Source organism: Heliangelus exortis, chromosome 11, assembly GCF_036169615.1.
Source record: "Heliangelus exortis chromosome 11, bHelExo1.hap1, whole genome shotgun sequence".
NCBI classification, from domain to species: domain Eukaryota; kingdom Metazoa; phylum Chordata; class Aves; order Apodiformes; family Trochilidae; genus Heliangelus; species Heliangelus exortis.
The window spans coordinates 17915557-17937392 of record NC_092432.1 but is presented as its reverse complement, the minus strand read 5'-3'; the positions used below and the strand labels follow the sequence as shown (position 1 = coordinate 17937392).

The following is a 21836-nucleotide window of genomic DNA, read 5'->3' as shown; positions in this document are numbered from 1 at the left end:
AGGTGAACAGAGAAAAGTATTTTATCAGACATATGGGTAGACTAGCATGGTAAGATCACTACACCTTGATCACAACTTCAAAAAAGAACATCCTTAGTCAAAGTAGTGTTCCCTCCAGGTGAAGAGACAACTGAGCAACAGATTACATACAAGGGACTTTAATCAATTCACAATTCTAATGACTTCCAAAGAATACATTTCCAAAAGGGCCCCTTGGTGGCTATTTTTGAGACAAAGGAGGAGCAGAGTGAAAGCAGGAAACCAGCTGCATTAGTGAGAGAAGAATCCATGCTACTGAATATTTGGTCACTGCCATGAAATGTATGCATGGTAAGATTCTTATCTTACACACTGTTCAGAAGGGCTTAGCTTTTTCAAGAAGCCTTGAGCAAACCAGGGGCTGTACATTCCAAATGTTGTGTGCTAAAACTGGTGTTCAAAAAAGTATTTTCATGCAAACTACTTGATGGTTTTGTCATCAACTAGAAGACAAAAATAATTCAAAGCTTTGAGATCTAAGTAGTTCACATTAACTGGGTTCAAATTAATGAAAAGACTGTTCAAACAGCCCACCTCTAATTTTTTTTAATGCATTTTCTTTGAAATTTTGCATTGAAGTTCCTTGGTTCTCTCCAGAAGAACAGAAGTATAATTAAATACTTCTCTCAGTATAATAACTGAGAGAAAGGCTGAAATTAAAGATTTTGGGGTCTGACAAGAAGCAGGAAATACTGAAAATCTTGCAGTCAGTTCTCCAGAGGCTTCCAGACCAAGGGTGTTTGCACAGTTATATAAGCAACCAGATTGCTGGGTGCTTTACAAGTCAAACTGAACAACCAGCCTTTCTGAGTTTCTCTCACTATTTTGCATACTTCTCTTTATCCCTCTCCCTTCCTTTCAAAACAACCTTCCCATATTTCAAAGGAAGGAAAAAAACCCAATTCCTTTAATAGAGAATTTATGAAACAAGCACCTCCATGGGACACATTGCTGCTGGCTCTTGTTCAGATGATGTATTTGCAGGGCAGACCATCAAAGCAAGAACAGGCTCTATCTGGTGCACTGATGTAGTTACAGCTGTTTTCCTAAGAACATTGCTTACAAACAAATGGCAAAACCAAAACATAACAACACCTCTGTCAAATGACAACCAGGAAACACAGAAAATGAAAACACGATTTCTATCTGTTCCAAAACTGGTCATAACTGCTCTTGCCAATGAACATGCACAAGCCAAAAACCTAGCCAATGGATGCTGGAAAGAAACATGCATGTTCTTCTTCAAGATGCAGAGGGAAAAGATGAAAAAGGCCCCCACACTGTTTACCTGGAAAAGCAGCAACATGGAGAACTCTTCTTGAAATTTAGATCATATGGAATGTCATCTGTCTCCCAGGCCAGGCACTCAGGCTACTTGCTCAGCACCCCAAACTACAGCTATCTCTCAGCAGATGTTGAGCAATCAAAAAGGAGAAACTCATTTAGAAGCTTTTAAGTGAAAACACCAAAGGCAAGCAACATACAGAAGACTGGTAAGACAGTGGTAAAAAGCTGAAGATCCAAAAGTTAACCCAGCAAGTTAACTGAGTTAGCACTTCAGTTAACTCAGAACCACCTTTCTGAGACCAGGGGAAAGAGCACTTCATCACCCAGATGGGCAGAAAGTAGCTTCTGAGGAAGCATTTCTTTTGTGTGTTTTCAAAACGTGCCTGGAAGCCTGCAGACCATTACACAGAATATTAAATATTAGCTGGCTGTTTGATGAAATCAGAAGGGAAAAGGTCACCTTGGAATTTACTATAATAAGATAAGCTCGCCAGAAACTCTAAAATGTAATTATTTATGCAACACCAGCATTGAAATAAACATATGGTCAGCAAAGTGTAATGTCCTAAAAAAAGAGTGATGCATTATCAATAATGCAATTAATATTCAGAAGAAAGTAAAAAGACAGATGTAACACAGTGAACATTATTTCCTAGCTATGACTTATTAAAAAGGAAAAAAACCCATGCTGATTGTGACATGGAAATGATGCAGAAGGCAAGATCCAAACTCAGACTGACCCAAAAATCCTTGACAGAATATGCTTCTAAGATTTCTGTCATCTCCAGGCACAAAACAGAGACCCCTCATGCCTACTCACTGTTGTCTTGAATCCACCAAACAGAATGCAGTAGCCAGACTGGATATCTTAAAGGTAATAACTGTTACCCAAAATAAGAGAAGGCTGTAGGCTCCACACCCACTAAAACCACTCTGTGGAAAAAGACCCTGAAATGAGCAAACACCACTCATGTAAAGTTTTGCCATAACCAACTAACAAAAATATTGTGCTTACTTTTCAGATTAAGGGCAGGCAACCCACTGGAAGTCTCAGGCCACCATATGTAGTCTGAAGATAAATCCTGAAGTGAATCAGTCAGCAATTTAATATTAACTCACGTGCACTGTGCAGGGTATGTGCTAAATATGCATGTCTGTCTGATCAGACTCTGAGCTTCTGGGCATAAAACAACAGCTGTGGAAAGGCCCTTTCCTGGGTAGGCCAGCATTAGACACTGCACTACTGAGGCTGTTTTAAAATCCATGTTAAAAAGATAACTCCCTTAGTAGACTTGTGTTCGTTTTGAATTCAAGCATGGCCATGCAGAGAGCAACTAATTCAAATTATTATTAATTCAGATAATCAGTACATCTACAATTAAGCTAACAATGCTAACTAAACTAGATTAGGTAAAGTAGAAAAAAATCAGAATCTTCTCCTGCTCATCAGGTCTCTTCTAATGCTGACACAGAATTGAACATTTTAATGTGGCCAAAAATCAGTTAAGCTTGTATCGATGGCCTGTTTTGTAGAGTCAGAAAATACCTCAACCAAAGTAAAATCTGAAGCACTGCAGGAAGAGGCTGAGAGTGGAGACAAGGAGATAAGGCAGAAGCAAATAAAGAATTATTGATTGATACCACCCTTACCATAGTTTTATAGGAACACTTGATTTTGCAAACATTTTCCAAAAAACCCAAGTTGTTCGTCTTTCTGTATATTATGTCCTGACTCTTCAGTTCAGTATTCAGGAAATAACTACACATCAGATTTGCTAGGATTCCTAATAGTAAAAGGCATATTTTAGGAATATTATTTAGAATGTTAAGGTCAAGGTTACAGAGATTCTAATTGCCTCTTCAGATATCAATAATTTACTGTGGAATTTCCTTACGGTGTGAACTTGCTATGATTAATTTCAGTTTATTTAAGAAGTGATTCCTTAAATCTTTTCCTCACAGTTTGGAGCTCATAGTTGTCTATACAAAAAAATGTCTTTGTTGTTTAACTCCAGCAGAGAACAGGCAAGAGAATCAAGGACAAAAGGTAAAAAAAACAGTTATTCTAATCCAGATATTGTAATTACATAGTTTATAAGTACTGCATTCAGTATGCTGTATATGTGAGAGAGAAACTCCAATTCTAATGCATAGAAACAAACTGCTGTAGGAACAAACTATTGCTTGAGTTACTGGACACCAGCAGATTCTTTGCAGTTAGAGTAGGTTCATTACACATGGCAAGTGTATTTCAAAAGTAATGCATTTTCAATAACTGTGTCTTTCACTCTCGAATTAAGCTAAAATTTAATTTCAGCTACTGGTACCTTCTTCCCATCTGATTCTCTTGCTGTTTAGGATATGGGTAAGAATGAGCATCCCTGAATTAGGTTCTCAAGACCCACCATGTAAAAAAGCAGTTTCCAAATAATCACTTCAGATTCATGTCATTTGACTTTAAAATTTCGCCATTATCCCAAATCCCAATCCCAAAGATGCTTAAGTATTCATACTCAAAACCACATTTTTTTGCAGCAGAAGTACTGTAACACCCTGGTCCCACTTAAGGTATTATGCTCCTACTTAATTCAGTGGCAAGCTTCCCATTTCAGTGCATGAGAACTGGCCAGATGATGATTACCAGTGGGATAAGAAGTATGTCTTTGTCTCTTGTCTGTACAAGACCAGCATGTGACACAAGTGCTTTGCCAATGGAAAAGTCTGTACAAGGTCAGCAGTTCTCTTGCTGAAAGGTCTAACACATCAGCCAGTAAGAAAATATTGCTGAAAACTCCTCTGTCAAGCAAGTCATTCTGGATGTAGCTGAGGACTGGACAGCCTATTGCTTTGCTTAGAGTTTATAGAGTCTAAACCTTAACTGTAATAATGCAGCTTTTGCTTCTAGCTGTAAAAAACCCACTAGATATACAGATTGCTTAATAAATGATTATTAGTCATTATTTAGCAGTCAGAAACTGAACTGCTTTTTTCTGAACACACACAAGGAAAAAGACAATGTTTCCTGGGGAAATTTTATTTTGGTTCACTAAGAAACAGGAGTTAATATTGCTGGCTGTGCTCAATTTGACTGTTAAAATTTTACCTTTTTCAGACTGATACTCTTCCTACAGTATCAATCTTCAAGAAATGGAAAATCTAAAAGGATTTCTGGGGGTGGGGTGTGCAAGAAGAAGAAGAAATTTGTTCCATTTGAAAGTAGTTCGTTCAAATCCAGGAGAACACCCCCCCCCCCAAAAAAAAAAAAAAAAAAACCAAACCAAAAAACCCCCCCAAAAAAACATAAGCAGAGGAAAATAGAAACAATGTTGTTGAATATTTTTTTTCAGGTGTACAGAGATAAAATACTAAAGATCATCAGATGCACACGAAATCATGAAGAAATTCTTTTTTTGTGTGTGAAAAGTTGAACAGCCACTGAAATAGCCTATCTCCTTTAATCTCAACATTCTAACTACCCAGATAATGAAATGTTCCAGAAAAACTAAAAGACAAAAAAACATGACAGAGGTATTGGAAGTTTGTAGCAAATGTTTAGTGTTTTCAAGTAGAAAGAAATTTTGTGCAATTTACTGCAGAATTTTATTCTGCAATCATTCTGACTTCTGTGAAAAAAAACAAAAGAGCTAAACCTAAAATTAGTAAACCTTAATAAGCTACCATCATATTCAGCATCATCATAACTATGCCTTTTATGAGGGTCACAGGTTTACCAATAATGAGCAATAAATTACTACAAAAAAAGTTTTCAAAAGCAGTATGGAGAAGTTTTCAAATGTTTACATAACTTTTAGCTGAGTTAGAAACCTCTTTGGGTAAGAAACCTTACATTCTATTCTGTTTTTTCCACCAGTGCCTGATTTTACAAGAATATCTCCTTGTGAAAACACACTCTCCTGATTGCTTATTTGCTCAGTACTTTTGACGAAGCAGTGAAAAGGTGTGGAGCTTTGTAAAAATTATTTAACGAAGCCACATGGAACTTAGGACAGGCTCCTTAAAAACGAGCAGCATAACTCAGATTCCCAGAAACATCCACTGTCATCTGAAACACTTTAGTGTCCTTCAGCTAGCTTATGATTTTGCATCAAAGAATCCATCAAATGTGCAAAGTGAAAGGAAAACCAAATGCAACTACCTCAAGCTCCTTGCAACAAGAAGAATGCTGCTTACAAGCAGCTCTGATGGCTGCAGCTGTGCTGTGACAGAACAGGGATCAGAAATTTCAGTTTTGCAAAGCACTCAACTGCATGCTTAAAGGAATTACTGCTGATTTGCTTTTCTTGTTGCTGCAGCACAAGATGAGCTTAACACTTTTAAAAAATTATTTTTAAAGTTCAAGCTTTCTGTTTATTACAATAAACATAGAGAAACCAGTAAATACCAGATGAGTTTTCAAGCTTCCCAGTTCTACCAATGTTACATGCTTTACAAAATGTGCATGTCTCAATTTCGAATGCTGCTTTATGAGTGAGAAATTTGTAACCACAAATATGCCAAAAAAACCCCTCCCAATGACCATTTCTCTTGTCTAATAAACTGATTGAGAAGCTTTTCTCTAGTTTCAGCTTTCCATTCTTTTAGAACATGTTCAATCCTGTCCTGGTGCAACTCACCTGCCTCAATAAACCAAATTTATGTAAGGGTGCAAGGGTGAAAGCAGAGAGGATGGAGTCCTAGCTGGATCTACAGCCTAAAAAATTCCTAACAAGGGAGGGAATTGGCAAATTTAGCAGACTAAATCCATACCAGCAGCTTTAAAATGAAACATATGAAATGGATTTTTTAAAAAAAGAAAGAAATGTTGATAGCATAAACCAAGAGCTCAGAGGATAAGGAGACAAGGAGTAGCATGGGAAAGAAGAACTGGGTCACGTTCCCATACATGCCAACAGCCTGGTTATTTTTAAGCAAAAAATGTTATTCTGTTCTGCCCGTTCTAAAAAGGTTCAGAACATTTTAACATAGCTATGGGAAATTTTCTGCCAGCTGTTTTCAAATGGTGTCATGTAAATCTGACAGAAAAATTACATTCAGCTCCATGACTTTATATATTAGCAATGTCTACTTTCACTGTCCTGTCAAGTGAGCTGCACTCTCACCCATTTTCTACTGAACGTGCAAGTATCTATGGAAGCTCTTTAGGTAGAATTATTTTATTTCATCATCAACCAAGTCAGTGTTGATGGGTGCTACACAAACTGCTCACATGAACAAAAATGAATGCTAGTGTATACAGGTGTATATAAGGTATCAAAAATACATTTGGATGAAGGACAAACTAAATATTATAAGACTGTAGGAGATTCAGATCATTTGCCTTTCTTGGTCTGTAGGTAACTTATATAATTTCTTCACTTCTAATGAGTCACTTGATAAAATTATGGAGTTCACAATACAGATCTGACTTCCCATAATAAACTCCCACCTACAGGAAAATGTTTCTGTAAAACTAGTTACAATGCCAGCAGGAATTAAGGACAAGAAAGAGGGAAAAAGGAGAGAAGCAATTAAATAATCAGCACTTTCCTTTCTTGTACTTGGGCAGTAGCTGAGATGCTTACCAGCCAGAACTGAGATGAAGGAGCTGTCAAATGAGTAGTTTGACATTTGAAATTTCCAGTACTGTAAGATAGTTCTACTAACAATGACACCAGGCTAACAAGAAAGGTCTTGTGTGGCTCCATTTTTTTTTTTTTTTTTAAATTTGCTATAGCAATTTTTAAGGCAGGTCTAAGGCTGGACTGACAGGTTAAGAGAAATTAAAGCACAAGGGGCAGGTTTTACACATCTTAGCTGACTCTTCTCTTTCCAGTCCACTCAGCAGAATTGGCTTCAGAACAGCAGTAAAAATGTAGGCAAATGAAGAGCTCTGTATGCCAGGAACATCAGAGATTGCAACAGGGAATAGCACAGTTTTCACAAATGCACACAAGACCAACATAGATCTGCAGAAATTCTACATAATCTCTAATTTCAAGCACACTGGGTAGATCTAGAAATCTACTGTAAAATGCTATGATGTTAATATAAATATTCCAGTATCTTCTATGGTTTAGAACTTAGGAAGCTACAGAATAACCAACTGTACAAACAACCTTGCATTCTACCAATGCCACCTCAATATCACATTATCTCAATACAAGTTTGATGTACATGTACTTTAAAAGAAGTGAACTTTTTAGGCAAGTAGCCCAAAGTTCTCCTCCAGCTGCCTCAATACATTTTACATAAATGAGGAACATGCCACTTGGCTGGATACTTGACCACTCAGAAAAGGCTAAGGATGTGGGAAGTGCAGTCACCACAGTGGAACCAACTAACAGGAAAACAGCAAAGCCAAGTCATATGGAGAGGGAAATATACAGTAACATGTCTACAGTATTTGTCATGCAAGATCAAGCCAGAATTATAAGCTGCCAGTTAGTTCTCATCAAAATGCCTGTTTAATGATTTATTCCTTTTTCTTTTTTGGTATCTTCCCCTCTCTTGTTCTTGACATCTGTTCCACACTGTTTAGAATGCCTTTCCTGGCATAACCTTCACCCAGTTGCACTAGTGCACAAAGAACACTTTATTCACTGAGATGCAACTTACCCAAATAGTTGTTGCTCTTTGACATCTCAGTAATGTTGATTTTAGTAGCTCCTTCAGGAATTTCCACTATCTTGTGGTACCCAAGATTTGTTAGCGTGTGTTTGAAAACTCCAGACACAACTTTGCAAGCAGTGTTGTCCCCTCCACATATTCCACACTTGTCAATCACTTTGTCTGAACCCAGGTAGTCGTCACAGCCAATGCTCTGCAAAATAAAATAAGATTTGTTTTTCCAAGTTCTTAGAACTGCAGTGTTTGGACATAACAACAAAAGACTGTACGACTGAGAACATTCAATCCTGAATTAGTGTTTCAGCTATTTCTTCTTAACTTGTTCTGCAAGCAAAAAGGCAATAATAAAGAGGGTTCACAGATTTGGGGAGTTCAGTTTAGCTAACAGGTTTTTACAGGCTGTTACCAGAAATACAAGAACATACTAAAGAACACTAATGCATTGATCATTGTTATTATATACTCCTCAGCTGAAAAGAAATCTCTTAACAACACAGTTCCTGTAGCTGCTAGTCAGAAAATTGGTGGTTATGATTTTGTTAAAATATAAAATGGCCTTTTCACAAAAGCAGAACTAATTTATTATAATGTCACCTTATTCTCCTCTAAAATTGAGCACTGAGACTATTTTCACCACAAGAGGTTTCTAAAAAGTCTTATACTGTGTCTAGACAGTTTAAGAAGAAATCCTCCACTGAGGAGAAAATTTTCAACTAATCCAGTAACAGTTAGAAAAAAAAAATAATACAAGTTAAAGAACACAAAAGAACATTAAATAACGTACACAAACCTGAAGAAAAAATATTTTCAAGTAATTGCATTTTAAAAGTGAACACACTGCAGGGACCGTCTGCTCTTTTACAGAAACATTTCTCTTTTTTGATCTCACTGTTTTGTGTCTATGAATTTTAAATAGCATTTATGATCAACAATTATCATCTACCTCTATGATTAACAGAACTCATTCCCATTCAAGTAAGAATGAAATAGAGATAGAAATAGAAAGCCAGTAGAACAGAAGCCTGTCACATATTTTATGAAATGTAGTAATTTGATAGAAACATTCAAAGTAAACGACAGGGTACTATCCTATTATTTCAAATTGTCAAAAATACTTGTAAATTCTTGCAAAACTCATGATCAAAAATATGCTTAATTACTGTTTTATGGTCTTCCCTGGAAGCCAACATCCAAGAAAGAGGGGGAAGAAAAATAATTTTTTGATATTACCCACTAACAACACAGGGAATATCTTTAGTCTTGGCATCACTGTTCTTTCCTATTCTCAATATTAATATTTGGCCTTTGCTGCAAAAAATGTTCTAAACTGCAAGCCAGAGTCTGCTTAGTTCCAATACAAATATTTAACACCCAGGATCTTTTTATGACCATCCAAGAAACACAGATCAAACCCTCTAACTCATAACTGCCAGGATCATATGGAGCTTGACAATTATACCTGTTTGTAGTCATGAAGTAAAAGAATGAAGAAGATTCCTGAGCACCATGTGTTTCATGGTAGGATAACCTGCTAATTAAAAATCTGTTCCCTCCTATCAAATCTAGTGTGAGCAGATTGGGTCATGATTTCAAAGAGATTTTGGATTCAAGTAGAAACACCTGGTTTAATAACTTGTTTTTGCATTGCTTGGTGAAAATCTTAAAGTTACACAAGTTGCATTTTTGTGTTTTGCCTCAAAAAGCATTTTATTACTAACAAAGTAATGCATTTGCTTAAACACCGGAATAACAAGCATCACTGTACTAAATCATGCAGTATGATTTCAGACCTACTAAAACAATCTGAAAAATGTGAGTGATCTAAATTTAAGACAGCTGTGCTCAATGAGTGATTAATCTCTCTACTAGTCCTCCTTGAAGGATATTGTGCTGAGAGTATTTATATTTTCTCTCCCATATATTTTTTGGATGGAAATGTGGTGGCACTTAACACCAGCCTATGTTATACAGTGACTTTCAGGAAATTTCCACTGCCAGCAAGTTGTTTTATGGAGGGAATACTTTCAAGTATGAGGTGTTATATGATATGAACTGCTAGCATAAATGTTTAATGGTGATCTCCATCACTATTGAGCCCCACACAAGTTAGTACAATTTTCTTCCTCTTAGCAAATAAAAGAAGAGAGAAATGTGTGTTTTATTCATTGAGGCCACAACACAGGGTCAGTCTGAACAGAACTAATTTTCACAGAAGAAAACACAAGCATTCAGTATAAATGGGACTTCTTTGTAGGAAATAAATGTCAAGTGTATTTTAAACGTGTATATCACTCTTAGTCAAAGGTTAACTGACATAGAAAACAGTTATCAATCTTTGGCTGTCCTATGTGGAATTCTTCCCATATAGGCTTGAAGGATCTTATGTCACAAAAAGCCCCTGTAATGTTTCAGTGCTGTTTCACAGACATGGCTGAGAAAGATATAGTGAATGAATTACTGGAGGCAAGGACCATAAAATCACAAGCACAAAAAATAAATAAATAATAAGATAATAATTAAATAACATGAAATAAATTAATAAATACAATCAGTAATTAAATATAAATAAACAATATATATCGTGCAGAATGTACTCATATATGCATTTTAAAAAACAGGTATTTTGTAAGAAAAAATAAAAGATCCTTACTGGAGCATCTACCAAGGCTTCCATGGAAATTACATGCTTTAAAAATGAACACTGCATAGGTTTCAGAAGAAAAGGCCTGTTACAACCAATACATTCTAGAAAGGCTTCACATTTGCTTAATAAAGTTTAGGTAGATATAAAAAATGACTGAGTACTCTCCAGATCCAGCAAGGATATCATATAGCAAGCCTGTGTGCCATGTGTTCTATGGGAATCTCCCTTTCTAACTGTATAATGCAGAGATTCCTAGATATATTGGACCATACACCTGTTACTGGTGCAGGGCTCTGTATTTAGGATGTCCTGGGCCTTGATCCAGAGTGACTCTGCGAAGATTAAAGAAACAACCTTTCTGGCAAGATCATCCTATTTTCTTTCTTTTTAAGCAGTTGCTTGAAGCTGTGCAGAGATTTGGAATGGCAGTCATCTTTCTAGAACCAGGCTGGTAAAAAGAATTCACCCGACTTAAGAAGAAATATAGAATCCATGCAATGGTACTAAACACATACTTCAGCATTTTTTCCTTTCTTTTTTTTTTTTTTTTTTTTTTTTTCTGTTATGACTATCACTTTAGAAGCACCACCTTGTTACTTGGCTAATGTACATTCATATAAAAATAAGTACCAACTTCCAACTCCTTTCAGGATGTGGTATTCATTACATTTAAGCAAATGTATACACAGCAAATATAAATGCCCTTATCACACTGCCTAACACACTGTGATACATCAACAAGCAAAAATGATGTTAAGAAGTGATGCAAACTGAAATCATTGTTCCTTCCAATATTTGATGTAGGAACATAAATAAATCTTAACACTGTGAATAGATAAAGATCAGAAATTTTGCTAGATAAGTAAATAGGTCTGAAATCTCAGATAGTCTTGTACAGCTCTGGAGGGTGTGGATGTAAAACAGGTGCCAAGTACATTAACACTCAACAGCTCAGTACACTCACACTAGTGAGAGGTGGCCTTGGTCAGTGAAGAATTCACAGTTGTTCACCACATAACACACATTTAAGGAATCCAAAAGCAGACATCACTTGTGATAAGCAACATCAGACACAACATTATGAAATACTATACTTTCTACTGTAAAGTTAGAAATATTAGGGCTGCGAATATCAGGCAAATGAGAAGACAAAGGTAAATGCATTCTGTCCATAAAAAGGATTTGGGACAGGACTACTGCAAGCTGTTCCTTGGCAATCAGTATGAAAAGGCCTAGAACGCATCTGTCCTTGAAACATTTTCTAGTAAAGTGTTGTTTCTCAGAAGAGGTTCTTCTGACTTGCACTAGAATCCATACATGTTCTACATTGCTAAACTTTTTTTTAAAGTAGTCCAAGAAACTCTTTAAGTTATGATCTAGCATGAAAGACAATGTTCAAGAATTACAGCCAACTATATGCCAAAATTAATTTAAATAAAGACCCTTGAGAGAAACAAGGGACAATCTGGACGAAATATTCAGTGGTGGACTTAATAGGGATTTAGGACTATGTATACAATAGAGTGGGGCTGGTGCCAGGCATCTGAAAACATGAAGTGCTGATCCTTGAAATGGAAAACAGATGTTGCAATTCCAGTACTAAATTATTCTATTAAGAATTGTGATCTATGTGTTAGAGTAACATAAATAATATGGCATGACAGTAACTTGCTTCCTTTGCTTTAGCTGCAATTATCAGATAGGAAAGCCACAGTTATGAGCGGTAGTAAACATTAACACCATGTTTACTAAGAGTCGTATGTTAAAAAATCTAAGAAAAGGGTCAGGGACAGTTACAGATGTACCACACCTGATCCAGCTGCTAAAGAAATGTTAAGCAGGGTAAAGTCAGAAGAGCAATCAAGCAAGGTGCATGGCCTAAAACATCACTAAATAAGTTCAGTGAGTAGCAGAAGAATACCCGGCTACTGGTGGGGGAGCTGCTTTAACGCTGTATATTACCAATAAATCCTAGTTGTACAAATTGCTGAGACTAATGCTGATTAACTTTTATATGCTAATAGTACTACATCTCCCCCAAATTTGCTTGACATAAAGAGCTTGCTTCTTAAATTACCAGACATCTGGGATTTCACTTCTGTGGTATCCCACTGATGTCTTACTCAGGACAAATCACCAGAAAACAAAAGTCTGCTCCATTATACACTCAGGAAGTACTGTGCCCTCCACCTTTACAGGAACTCTTTGTTTTTCCTCCCAAATACTTAAATGGATTTGTCTGCCTCCTTCTCATTCAAAAAACCATGCAGGGATGAAGTCAGTCGCAGCACAAAGTTGGTGTTTTGTTTTCTCACATGCAGTGTCCAACTCTCCTTCCTCTGAATATTCCAGATCTCTTCACGACGCAGAATGCAGTGGACCTTTTTTTTTTTTCTTTTTTAAGATCCCTTGTAGTACAGTTGTGCTAAAAAGATGGTGCATTGCCTTCATATAAAATGTCTCACTCTGTGACCAGTCTAGACACACTTGGCCAAGTGAACGCAGCAGTTTCTTGAGCCAAGAATACACAGGGAGCTTTGAAAGGATTAGTAAGAATGTTCTCTTCTGAATCTCTTCTAATCCTCCCCCTCACCCACACATTTAATAACTACAGTATATGTGCACTAAGTGGTCAGGTATTCCTAAATTTGTCCAACAAAATCTACTTCATCGAGAAACACACTTGTATTACATTAGTTGCTTTTCATCCAAATCCCACTAAAATCAGTGGAAAGACTTCCTTTGAAATGGGTGGGAGTTGGGCCCAGGCATTAGCTCTAGTCTCCACTGAAACTCCATCTACAGAAGACACAAGAGTATAATTTAAAAGTATAATTTACTGTTCTTAATTAACCAGGAATAGCTTGCTGAAATCAAAATTTACTTCATGGCCCATTGTGAGTGTGGAGGATTTTCAACTTAAAGTTGTGGGATTCATTGTACCACATATGCAGCATGATTTACTTTCAGAGCCTTCTCACCTCAGACAGTAACTTAGGAGGTCTCCATGGTGACTCTTTGTTTGTATCTTAGTCTTACCAAGGTCTTAAATTCTGAAGAAATATAATGTTGTCACTTTCTTGGTTTGTTAATGATTTTGCTGTCTAGTCCTCAAATTCCATTCTAGGTAAACAAACCTCAAGCCCACCAGGACAACTACAAAAAGCTAGATGATACAAAGAAAAAAAAGTAATTAATTAACACTATCACTGACAGCTTTTTATACTCAATGGTTGCTTCACAGATACCCAATAGTTTTCACAATTTTGCCAGTGGAAATGATAACTTCTTTTACAAATCCCAATTTACCTAGCAGCTCTACCCACCTCCATGTCAAATTCACATCTGCAAACACCATTACTGACTTGTAGCAAAGCATTTAGTATGTAAATATTGTTGTCTATAACACACACTTTTTCTTCCTGTCTCTGACAGAGGCTTCAAGCTAAAGCTGTAAATATTTGGCTTTCTGGGAGTTCACTTACACACTGGTTCCCTCATTAAGATCTCGCCTTGGAAGCTTTTTAGAGCCATGCCAGGATTGCTGTCTCAGGGGTTAACTATACTTTTCCCCTGTAAGTCTGAGAAGCTTTCACAGGCATTTTTAGTGATGATATCTGTTCCCCTTTCTGTCATCTCTTCACAGTACTGATCTGCAATTCCTGAAACAGAAGTCTGCACATATGCTCTTGAGGCCAAACTGCAGATTTGTTATTTACAACATTCTCTCTCACATAAACAGAACTGTAAGTAACTACTATATTTATCTCAGGAGTGGCTAAGAACTGATACAAGATTTAAATTTACTTAGCAAATGCTATACCCACTTTAAACCAAGTATGAAATCTGAACACAAGTTTTGATATTTTATCCATCTGTTCATCATCCAGCAATTATCCATTTAGGCTAGATAACATCTAGCTGTACACATGTAATCCAATTTAGCTTTTTGACCAAGAAAATTACAATAAGGTCCTTTTATTAGAGTTTTTTTGATTTGAAGACCCATTTTGGATCAATTCCTTTTTCACTGATCCCACAAAAAGGCAGCAAGCTCTATTGGTCCCCAAAGCAACACAAAAAACATAGGTGTCATTTAACATACATCCTGGAACACAACTGTGGTACCTAAGGAAGACTGTAAGTGAGAATAGGAAGACCTGGAGAATCATGGCCATCACTGAGACCCAATTCCACTGCAGCTGAAAATAGGAAAATAGGGCAAATAATTATGTTGGATAAAATCTTGGGAAACTCAACAGCAAGACAACTCACAAGAGAGCAGAAAGTGAAACTAGAATATTTTTTTGGCTCATTTAAGGTTTCCAGTTCTTGGCCTGAAGCTGCTTAGGTTCAGTTTCAGTTATATCAGCATCAGTCTAACATAAGTTGAGTAACATCGTTTGGTTAATCCGCTCATGTTGCAAAACAGAAGAAATATCAGTATCACATGACCAAAACAGGCTTACAAAAAGGGGCTCTGGCCAGGAAGGCAGATAGGTTCTTTTTCCTGCTAAATACACGGTGAGAATCCCTGAGATTCCAGTGCTAAAGTTGCATCTGTTACTCCCAGCAAGACTGGTGAGAAATTCTGGCATTGCACTGCCCAGGAAGGTATCCAGAAACATTACAACCAGAGATTGGTACTTGCAGAATGAAGCCTCCCTAGCCTGGTTTCTGTGGCTCCGAACTTGACAAAGCTGAGCTTTGTTTATTCCCTGTTTCAGACCCTGTGTACCACTCTTGAGAGATCAGTTGCCCAGATTCAAGTCTAACTTTCAAAATGCAGCCATCCGGCCTCGAAATGCAGAGTTGAGATGCCTCCTGACTTCCTTTGTCCCAGGAGGTGCCTCTAAGGTCTGAGCCTCACCACTGGTCTTTGAGCTACACTGCAAGTACACCCATGCCACATCTTGTACCACCCTGATCCTGACCTGCTGACTTGGTTTTCTGGTTGATGTAGTATCTTGCTCATCATTAGGGACTGGCCTTGGCATCTGGACTGTTCTCTGAGTCTGGAAACCATCAGCAGATCTTACTTGCTCTTGAACTGGGGACATACACCCTTTTTGGTAAAGCCACTGTCTGCCTGGTTTGCTGTGATTCTCAGCTCCAGGTTCATCTTCTCTTATGGACCAACATGGCTAAAGGTGAGACTGATCTGATTTCTTTTTGTTCTGGCTTTCAAACTACCCCACTACAAGTTCCAGCCAAAGTAAAAAGACCTCCTGTCCTGAACAACATAGCTTGTTTGCACTGTGCAGTTGTTACCTATATTTTGTTTCATGTCATGATGCAACACTGCAATCAACAGTGGTTCAAAACCATGATAGTTTTGAAGACCTTAGTAATGTGTAATTAGAAGAAAATAAATGCAGAATATATCTGTTCCTGCATGCTTCTGCATTCTTTTTACAGTTAAGGCAAAACACTGCTTTTTCTTCTTAATCTAGGAATGCTAAAAATTTGACCAAAAAAATTAGCAGTGAAAGGTTTTAAATTACCAGACAAAAAGCTGTATTATTTAACACTACAGGGAACTGGTGATGGTCAGAGGGAATCTGAACCTAGAGCTTGTGTAGCTGAGAAAAAGCTAAACTTTCTAATGTAAAGACCTGGGTTTCTGCAATTAGTCCTTCTTAAAGTTCTACGTATAATGTAAAAAGTTCCTCTTTGATACAGGTCTGTGATCCACACAAGCTAGCATTCAGGATATGAGAGTGACCAACAGAGGTATTTCAGTAAGAACTGCAAAAATTATGAAGTATGAAGACTTCACAGTAAGACTAGTAGAGTTTGGCTTTATTTGCAGCCATTGAAGCCAATGGTAACACATTCTTTGGCTTTAGAAATTTCTTACAGAATACTCATACACTAATTAAGAAGGTAAAGTCTCAGAACATCAATTAACAATTCGAAATTACAATAAATCAAAATCCTCCAAGGCCCACTCCAAAAGCAACGAAATTCCATCACAGAAATTGAAACTAAATTTTACTATCCTATCTCACTATCTTCTGACCTGTAATGAGGTACAAGATTAATAATTTTGTCCACAAGGTGGCACTTACAATCCTTGTGAAATCAAAGTGTAAAAGAACTACAAAAAGAAAAAACTTAATCTATTAAACCTAGATACAAAGTTTGTTTTCAGATTAGCCTCTACTATATGGGCTAAAACTCCTGTTATTTTGTTATCAGTATTATGTTCTTAAAATTTATCAGTCAAGCCAAAAAGTTCTTTTGTTCTGGGAGGTGTTTTAACCTGAAAAAAAAATGCTACACAAAATCGAAAAACAAGAGAAACTCTTAAATGGATTTTTCTTGCATCATCTGTCTCTCCCTGTCTGGAGACCAGGTGAACCTCATTTATCAATCATAAACAAATATTTTAATCCAAATCCTGCATTCCTTCCTCAAAAGGAATCCTCATTGACTTCAAAGTTGACATCAAATGGAAATTTGCCAAGTCAAAGGAGTCAGCCTATTTATGGATTTGACAAGGCAGAATTATATCAGTTCTGTGGTCTTCACAATCCAGAATTTACTAGCACATTTAATTGACTTGTGGATTTAAGTGTTTCAATCAGAAGTCAATGTTCTAGCTTTTCCTACTCATATTTTTGTGTAAAGTATAATCAAATCCCACCAAATCAGTAGAAATCAGTAAGAAAGATCAGGTTAGGAAGCACATAACAAAACTTTATGTAGACAAATCTTTGGGGCCAGATGGGATGGAATCAAGGATGCCAAAAGAGTTGGATGACACCACAGTGAGATCATGGTGATCGGTGGCAATGCCTGGTAACAAGAAAAAACAAATGCCACATCCATCTTCATTAAGGACAAGAAGGAGGACCTGAAGCTCAGCTGCATGTTTGTCATCCTAATCCCAGCTGTCAGAAGTACTGTAAATCTAATCCTCCTGGAAGTCATTTCATGAAGGAGCACAAGAAGTACCTAAAAAAATACCAGGAACAACCTCCATGAATTCACTGTCAAGTCATGCCTGAACAAGCTACTGTCTTTTCTGATTAAACTACTTGTTTAACACAGTCTCCCACTTTTTGACTTCTTAAAAGTCAAACTGGAGAAATCCAGCCTGGGCAAATCAACAATAAGGTGGGTGGGAAAAGCAGCTTTATTGTCAGACTTAAAGGGGTGATTATTGCTCCAAAATTCAACTGTGGCATTCCTCTGGGAGGCCTGCTGGAGTAAATATTGTTCAACATTTCCTTAAGGATCTGGACAACCAGAGAAGAGTGTTCTGCCATCAAATGTACAGATGACACCAAACTGCAGGGAGTGGTCAAGATACTGGAAGCAGTACCTGCTATTTAGAGGGACCTTGAAAGGCTGGAGAAAAGGGCAGACAGGAACCACATTGAGTTGAAATGCAAGGTGGTGCATCTCCATGCAGCAGTACTGGGAGCTCAGTGGCAAGGGAGCAGCACTGCAAAAAAGGACCTGCAGGTTCTTGTGGACAAGCTGAACATGAGCAAGCAGTGTGCCCTTGCAGCACTCACAGGAACTGCATACTGGGCTGTACTAGCAAGGGTGTAGCTAGCAGGTCAAGAAGATGATTATGCCCTCTACTTGACAGTTAAGAATCCCCAATCAGAACAGCATCTAATTTTGGGCTCTCAGTACAAGGCATTTATCTTTAAGAATGTTTTTGAAGAGAAAACACTAAAAGCTCCTGAATGTGTCAGAGAAAAACCTTCCTCCTCTTATTTTTCCTGTTTTCCTTACCCAAGTCCACTTTTGTCTCCTCCAAAATCAGTGAAAATAACAATGAAATTATACAAAGAAATGTAAAACCATAATTACAAAAAAGAAGAAATAGCAACTATCAGCTGTTTCCACTGGACATGTTGTAAGATGATCTACATCCCCTCCATTTCATATTTTCTGTTCACAGTTACAACACTAACTAGCAATACATCTTTATCTCTTATTGATTCCAGTTATAGCTCTTTTAGCTTTGAGAGACATGGCCACTGCAGAACAGACAGTAAACTTGATTTAAACTGGCTAGCTATACACATCTACATGTATACTTTCAAGATTTAAGCTTTCATTTATGCACTATTATTAAAAGCCATGCCATCTTGAAACTAAAACAAACACAAAGCAAAGATCCTTTTTTTTCTTTCAATACCGGATTCCTTTTTCTAAACAAAGCCTTGAGCATCTTTATTTCAGAGCCAAATTTGTATCATGGACATAAACCAGAAATTTAAAAATTGAAGCAATAAACTAAAAAGTTTGAACTGCAAGAATGGCCAAGGATGTTTAGCAGAAAACGTCTATTGCTCATTTTCTCTAAATATTTATGAATAAGAACTCCTACTTTTATAACAAGTAACACCATCAAAATTGAGATTTTTTTTTTTACCTAAGTAATGGCTATAAAAAGAAAAATCTGAGAAAGAAAATATGGACTTTAAGGTTTGTCCCTTTGTACCACTCTGTTCACTCAGAACTTCAACTTGTAGGAGTCTGTATCAGTATAACCTCAGCTTCAGGTTGTACCCCACAGAAAATCTACACCCCTCTTCTCATTTGCATGTCCATTAGAACGTTCTGTTTCTAATGGCTCTAATTCACAGCAAGTAGTGAATATACCTTTACAAAACCCAAACACACACAGATTTGAAGAAGTAAAACAGTAAAATTAACGAGGAACAGTAAAACTAGTTAATGAATAAGCAAATCCAAACATTAAAATATGTGTCTAACACAGATTGTTAAGCCTTTCTTAAGCAATTTGAATCTTCTGAATTTCTCACTGCAGTTAAAAATATTTGATGCACATTACTGTGGAGAGAATATGAAAAAGCAATTTTGGCATACAACTGAATACCTTTTTCCCAGATCAGACACTAAAACGTAGGTAAAAGCTGCATGATAGAATTGAACATAAACATAACTAAAATCAGATCTTAACAGAATTCTAAACCAGAATGGGCAAAGTACTGATGAACAACAAAATGTGCAGCTTTGTCTGTCGGGGAAACACACCACAGTTACATGACAAATTCCAGAAGTTATTAGTTTATATCCATATTCATTTATGATATTGGACTGGAGGGGATAATTGAGTCATTAAGATTTGCACACTTGCTTTAGGATGGTGTTTACATCCTAGATTTCTCCTTTAAAACTTGTACAAGGCAGATTGGATAAAGAAGGCACCACAAGAGATACTAAGTCAGTCCCAACTTAACTAATTTCACCCAACTGAGACTCAGAGAAGTGCCACTAATTTAATAATTTTGTTCTAGGCAGGAGGTAAATTAGGTAAGTAACAAGAAAGCATCTATTGCTTTGGCATCTGAAAACTTTAGCTCCTCAACTTTTGGGATTGCAGTTTGAGTTACTGCACTTACATTCCCTTTGCAGACAGCCAGTTTCTGCCACTTCCACTCCAAGTTTCTTGATACATCTTGATACAAGTTTTTTGATACATCTCTCTACATTCTGTTACAGAGGACCCGATTTTTTCTGGGTTGTTTCTATCCCAAGCCTAAGCAAAGCTACCTAGAGGTTGGAGGTTGGCTGGGCTCTCCTCAACATGTTAGGAAGCTAAAGCTAACAATACTGGTTTTCTTTAGTCACTGTTAAAACCTCTGACTTTCACATATGAACTTGCAGATTTAACTCCCACACTTAGATAAAGATTATTCCTTTTATTGCTATCTGTGACAGATATTAAGTGAGAAGTTTTTATGACTGCTAGAGAGTAATACCTAGCACATGCTGGCACATCCCTCTCCTAGTGGCATTCCCACCAAACATACAACTTCATCAACAAAGCTATTTGTAAATGAGAAGAATGATACAGATTTCCAGGAACTGCTTTAAGCTTTGCTGATCCCTTAGGGAGCCAAAATATATAAGCTTCATGTCTTCTACTAGACCAGCAAGCAAATTACACCATGCAGCAAGCTTTTTAAGCATTTTACAGTATGAGGTAATTAACGTGTACAAAGAGAAGTGCAGGTTCAGTGATGCGTGTCCTTCAGTGGAAACAAAATAAACCAAGTATTCAACAGTGAGGAACAACGCCTGTACTTGTAGAGCAAGAGATACATTCAGAGAACTTCCAAAGGCAGAGCCAAACAAAAGCACTACAGGCTGTCTGTCTTACTTGAACGTTTTGCATGTCTTCAAGATTGCAGCCTAAACCTCATTTGCTTTACAAATCAAAGGAGAAACGTTGAGAATTTACATCCAACCACAGGATAACAAACAACATTTTAATGACTCTCACTTGATTTGTGGTAAGCTATAACCATATTTTTTACCGAAACATTTGATCCTACTTTGGCTTTCAAATATTTCCTACTGTCCTCAGACCTAATGCTCACAAATCTTTGATGCTATTTACAGCCCTTCACAAATAGATTGCGGTCACATCCAGATACTGCCCGCTTAATTAATCACAGATTTTCTACCTGCACAAAGCTGTTTTCATTACCTATCTGTGCTCTATGTTGATCTTCATTTTGTCAGTTAAACTTCAGGCAGCTAGAAGGAAAAAAAAACATTCACTTTTGACAGCCTTAAGAATCCAAATGGCACTTATAGTATCTAGATATGCGCCAGATTATTGAAAAAAAAGCTACTCACATAAAGACACATAAAGACCCTTTCACTAAGACATTCAAGGGTTTCTTGCTGGCTAGAAAACTTCTTGAGAGAAAAAAGGTTTTACTCTTGTTACAATGGAAAAAGTAAAGCCATCCAGGAAAAGTAATCATGCGAAAGATGGTCTTAAAGATATAAACAAGGAACAGTAAATAAAAATGGATTAAAAATATAAAGCATGTACTTCACACTGATACCTCTGATGGCTAAAAAACAATTTCTCTTACATTGTTTTGGTTCTAAGGCAAGCTACTGTAAATGGGACTTGTAGCTCTCCCGTATTCAGAACCAATTTAAGGTGTATGAAATCAAGCCAGCAATACTGCAGCAATAAAGAGCTGGAATTGAAACAGACCATTGCTGGCTACAGCCTTACCTAAGTAAAGATAGCTATTCCACTTAAGAGACCTCTTGTCTTCAAACAGGTTATTAAATAAGTTTGTTACTCAGATGGTTTAAAGTAGCCATGTTATTAATATTTAAGAAGAAGATTAAGATGCCTCATCATAATATATATGTTCCTCTGGAAACTGGGAAATTTCTATTGAAGGCTTGCAGGCCTTTTGTTCATGCAGATTTCAGACAG

At 37.0% G+C, this 21836-nt stretch overlaps 1 protein-coding gene across 4 annotated transcripts in view; it reads right to left on the bottom strand.

The window, feature by feature from the left end:
* Positions 1-21836, bottom strand: part of THSD4 (thrombospondin type 1 domain containing 4) — a 288268-nt gene that overhangs the window by 51539 nt on the left and 214893 nt on the right. For all 4 annotated transcript variants that reach the window (XM_071755032.1, XM_071755030.1, XM_071755031.1 and 1 more), the window contains one exon: positions 7942-8146. In XM_071755032.1, coding sequence (XP_071611133.1) covers positions 7942-8146 — 205 coding nt within the window. The remainder of the gene's footprint in view (positions 1-7941; positions 8147-21836) is intronic.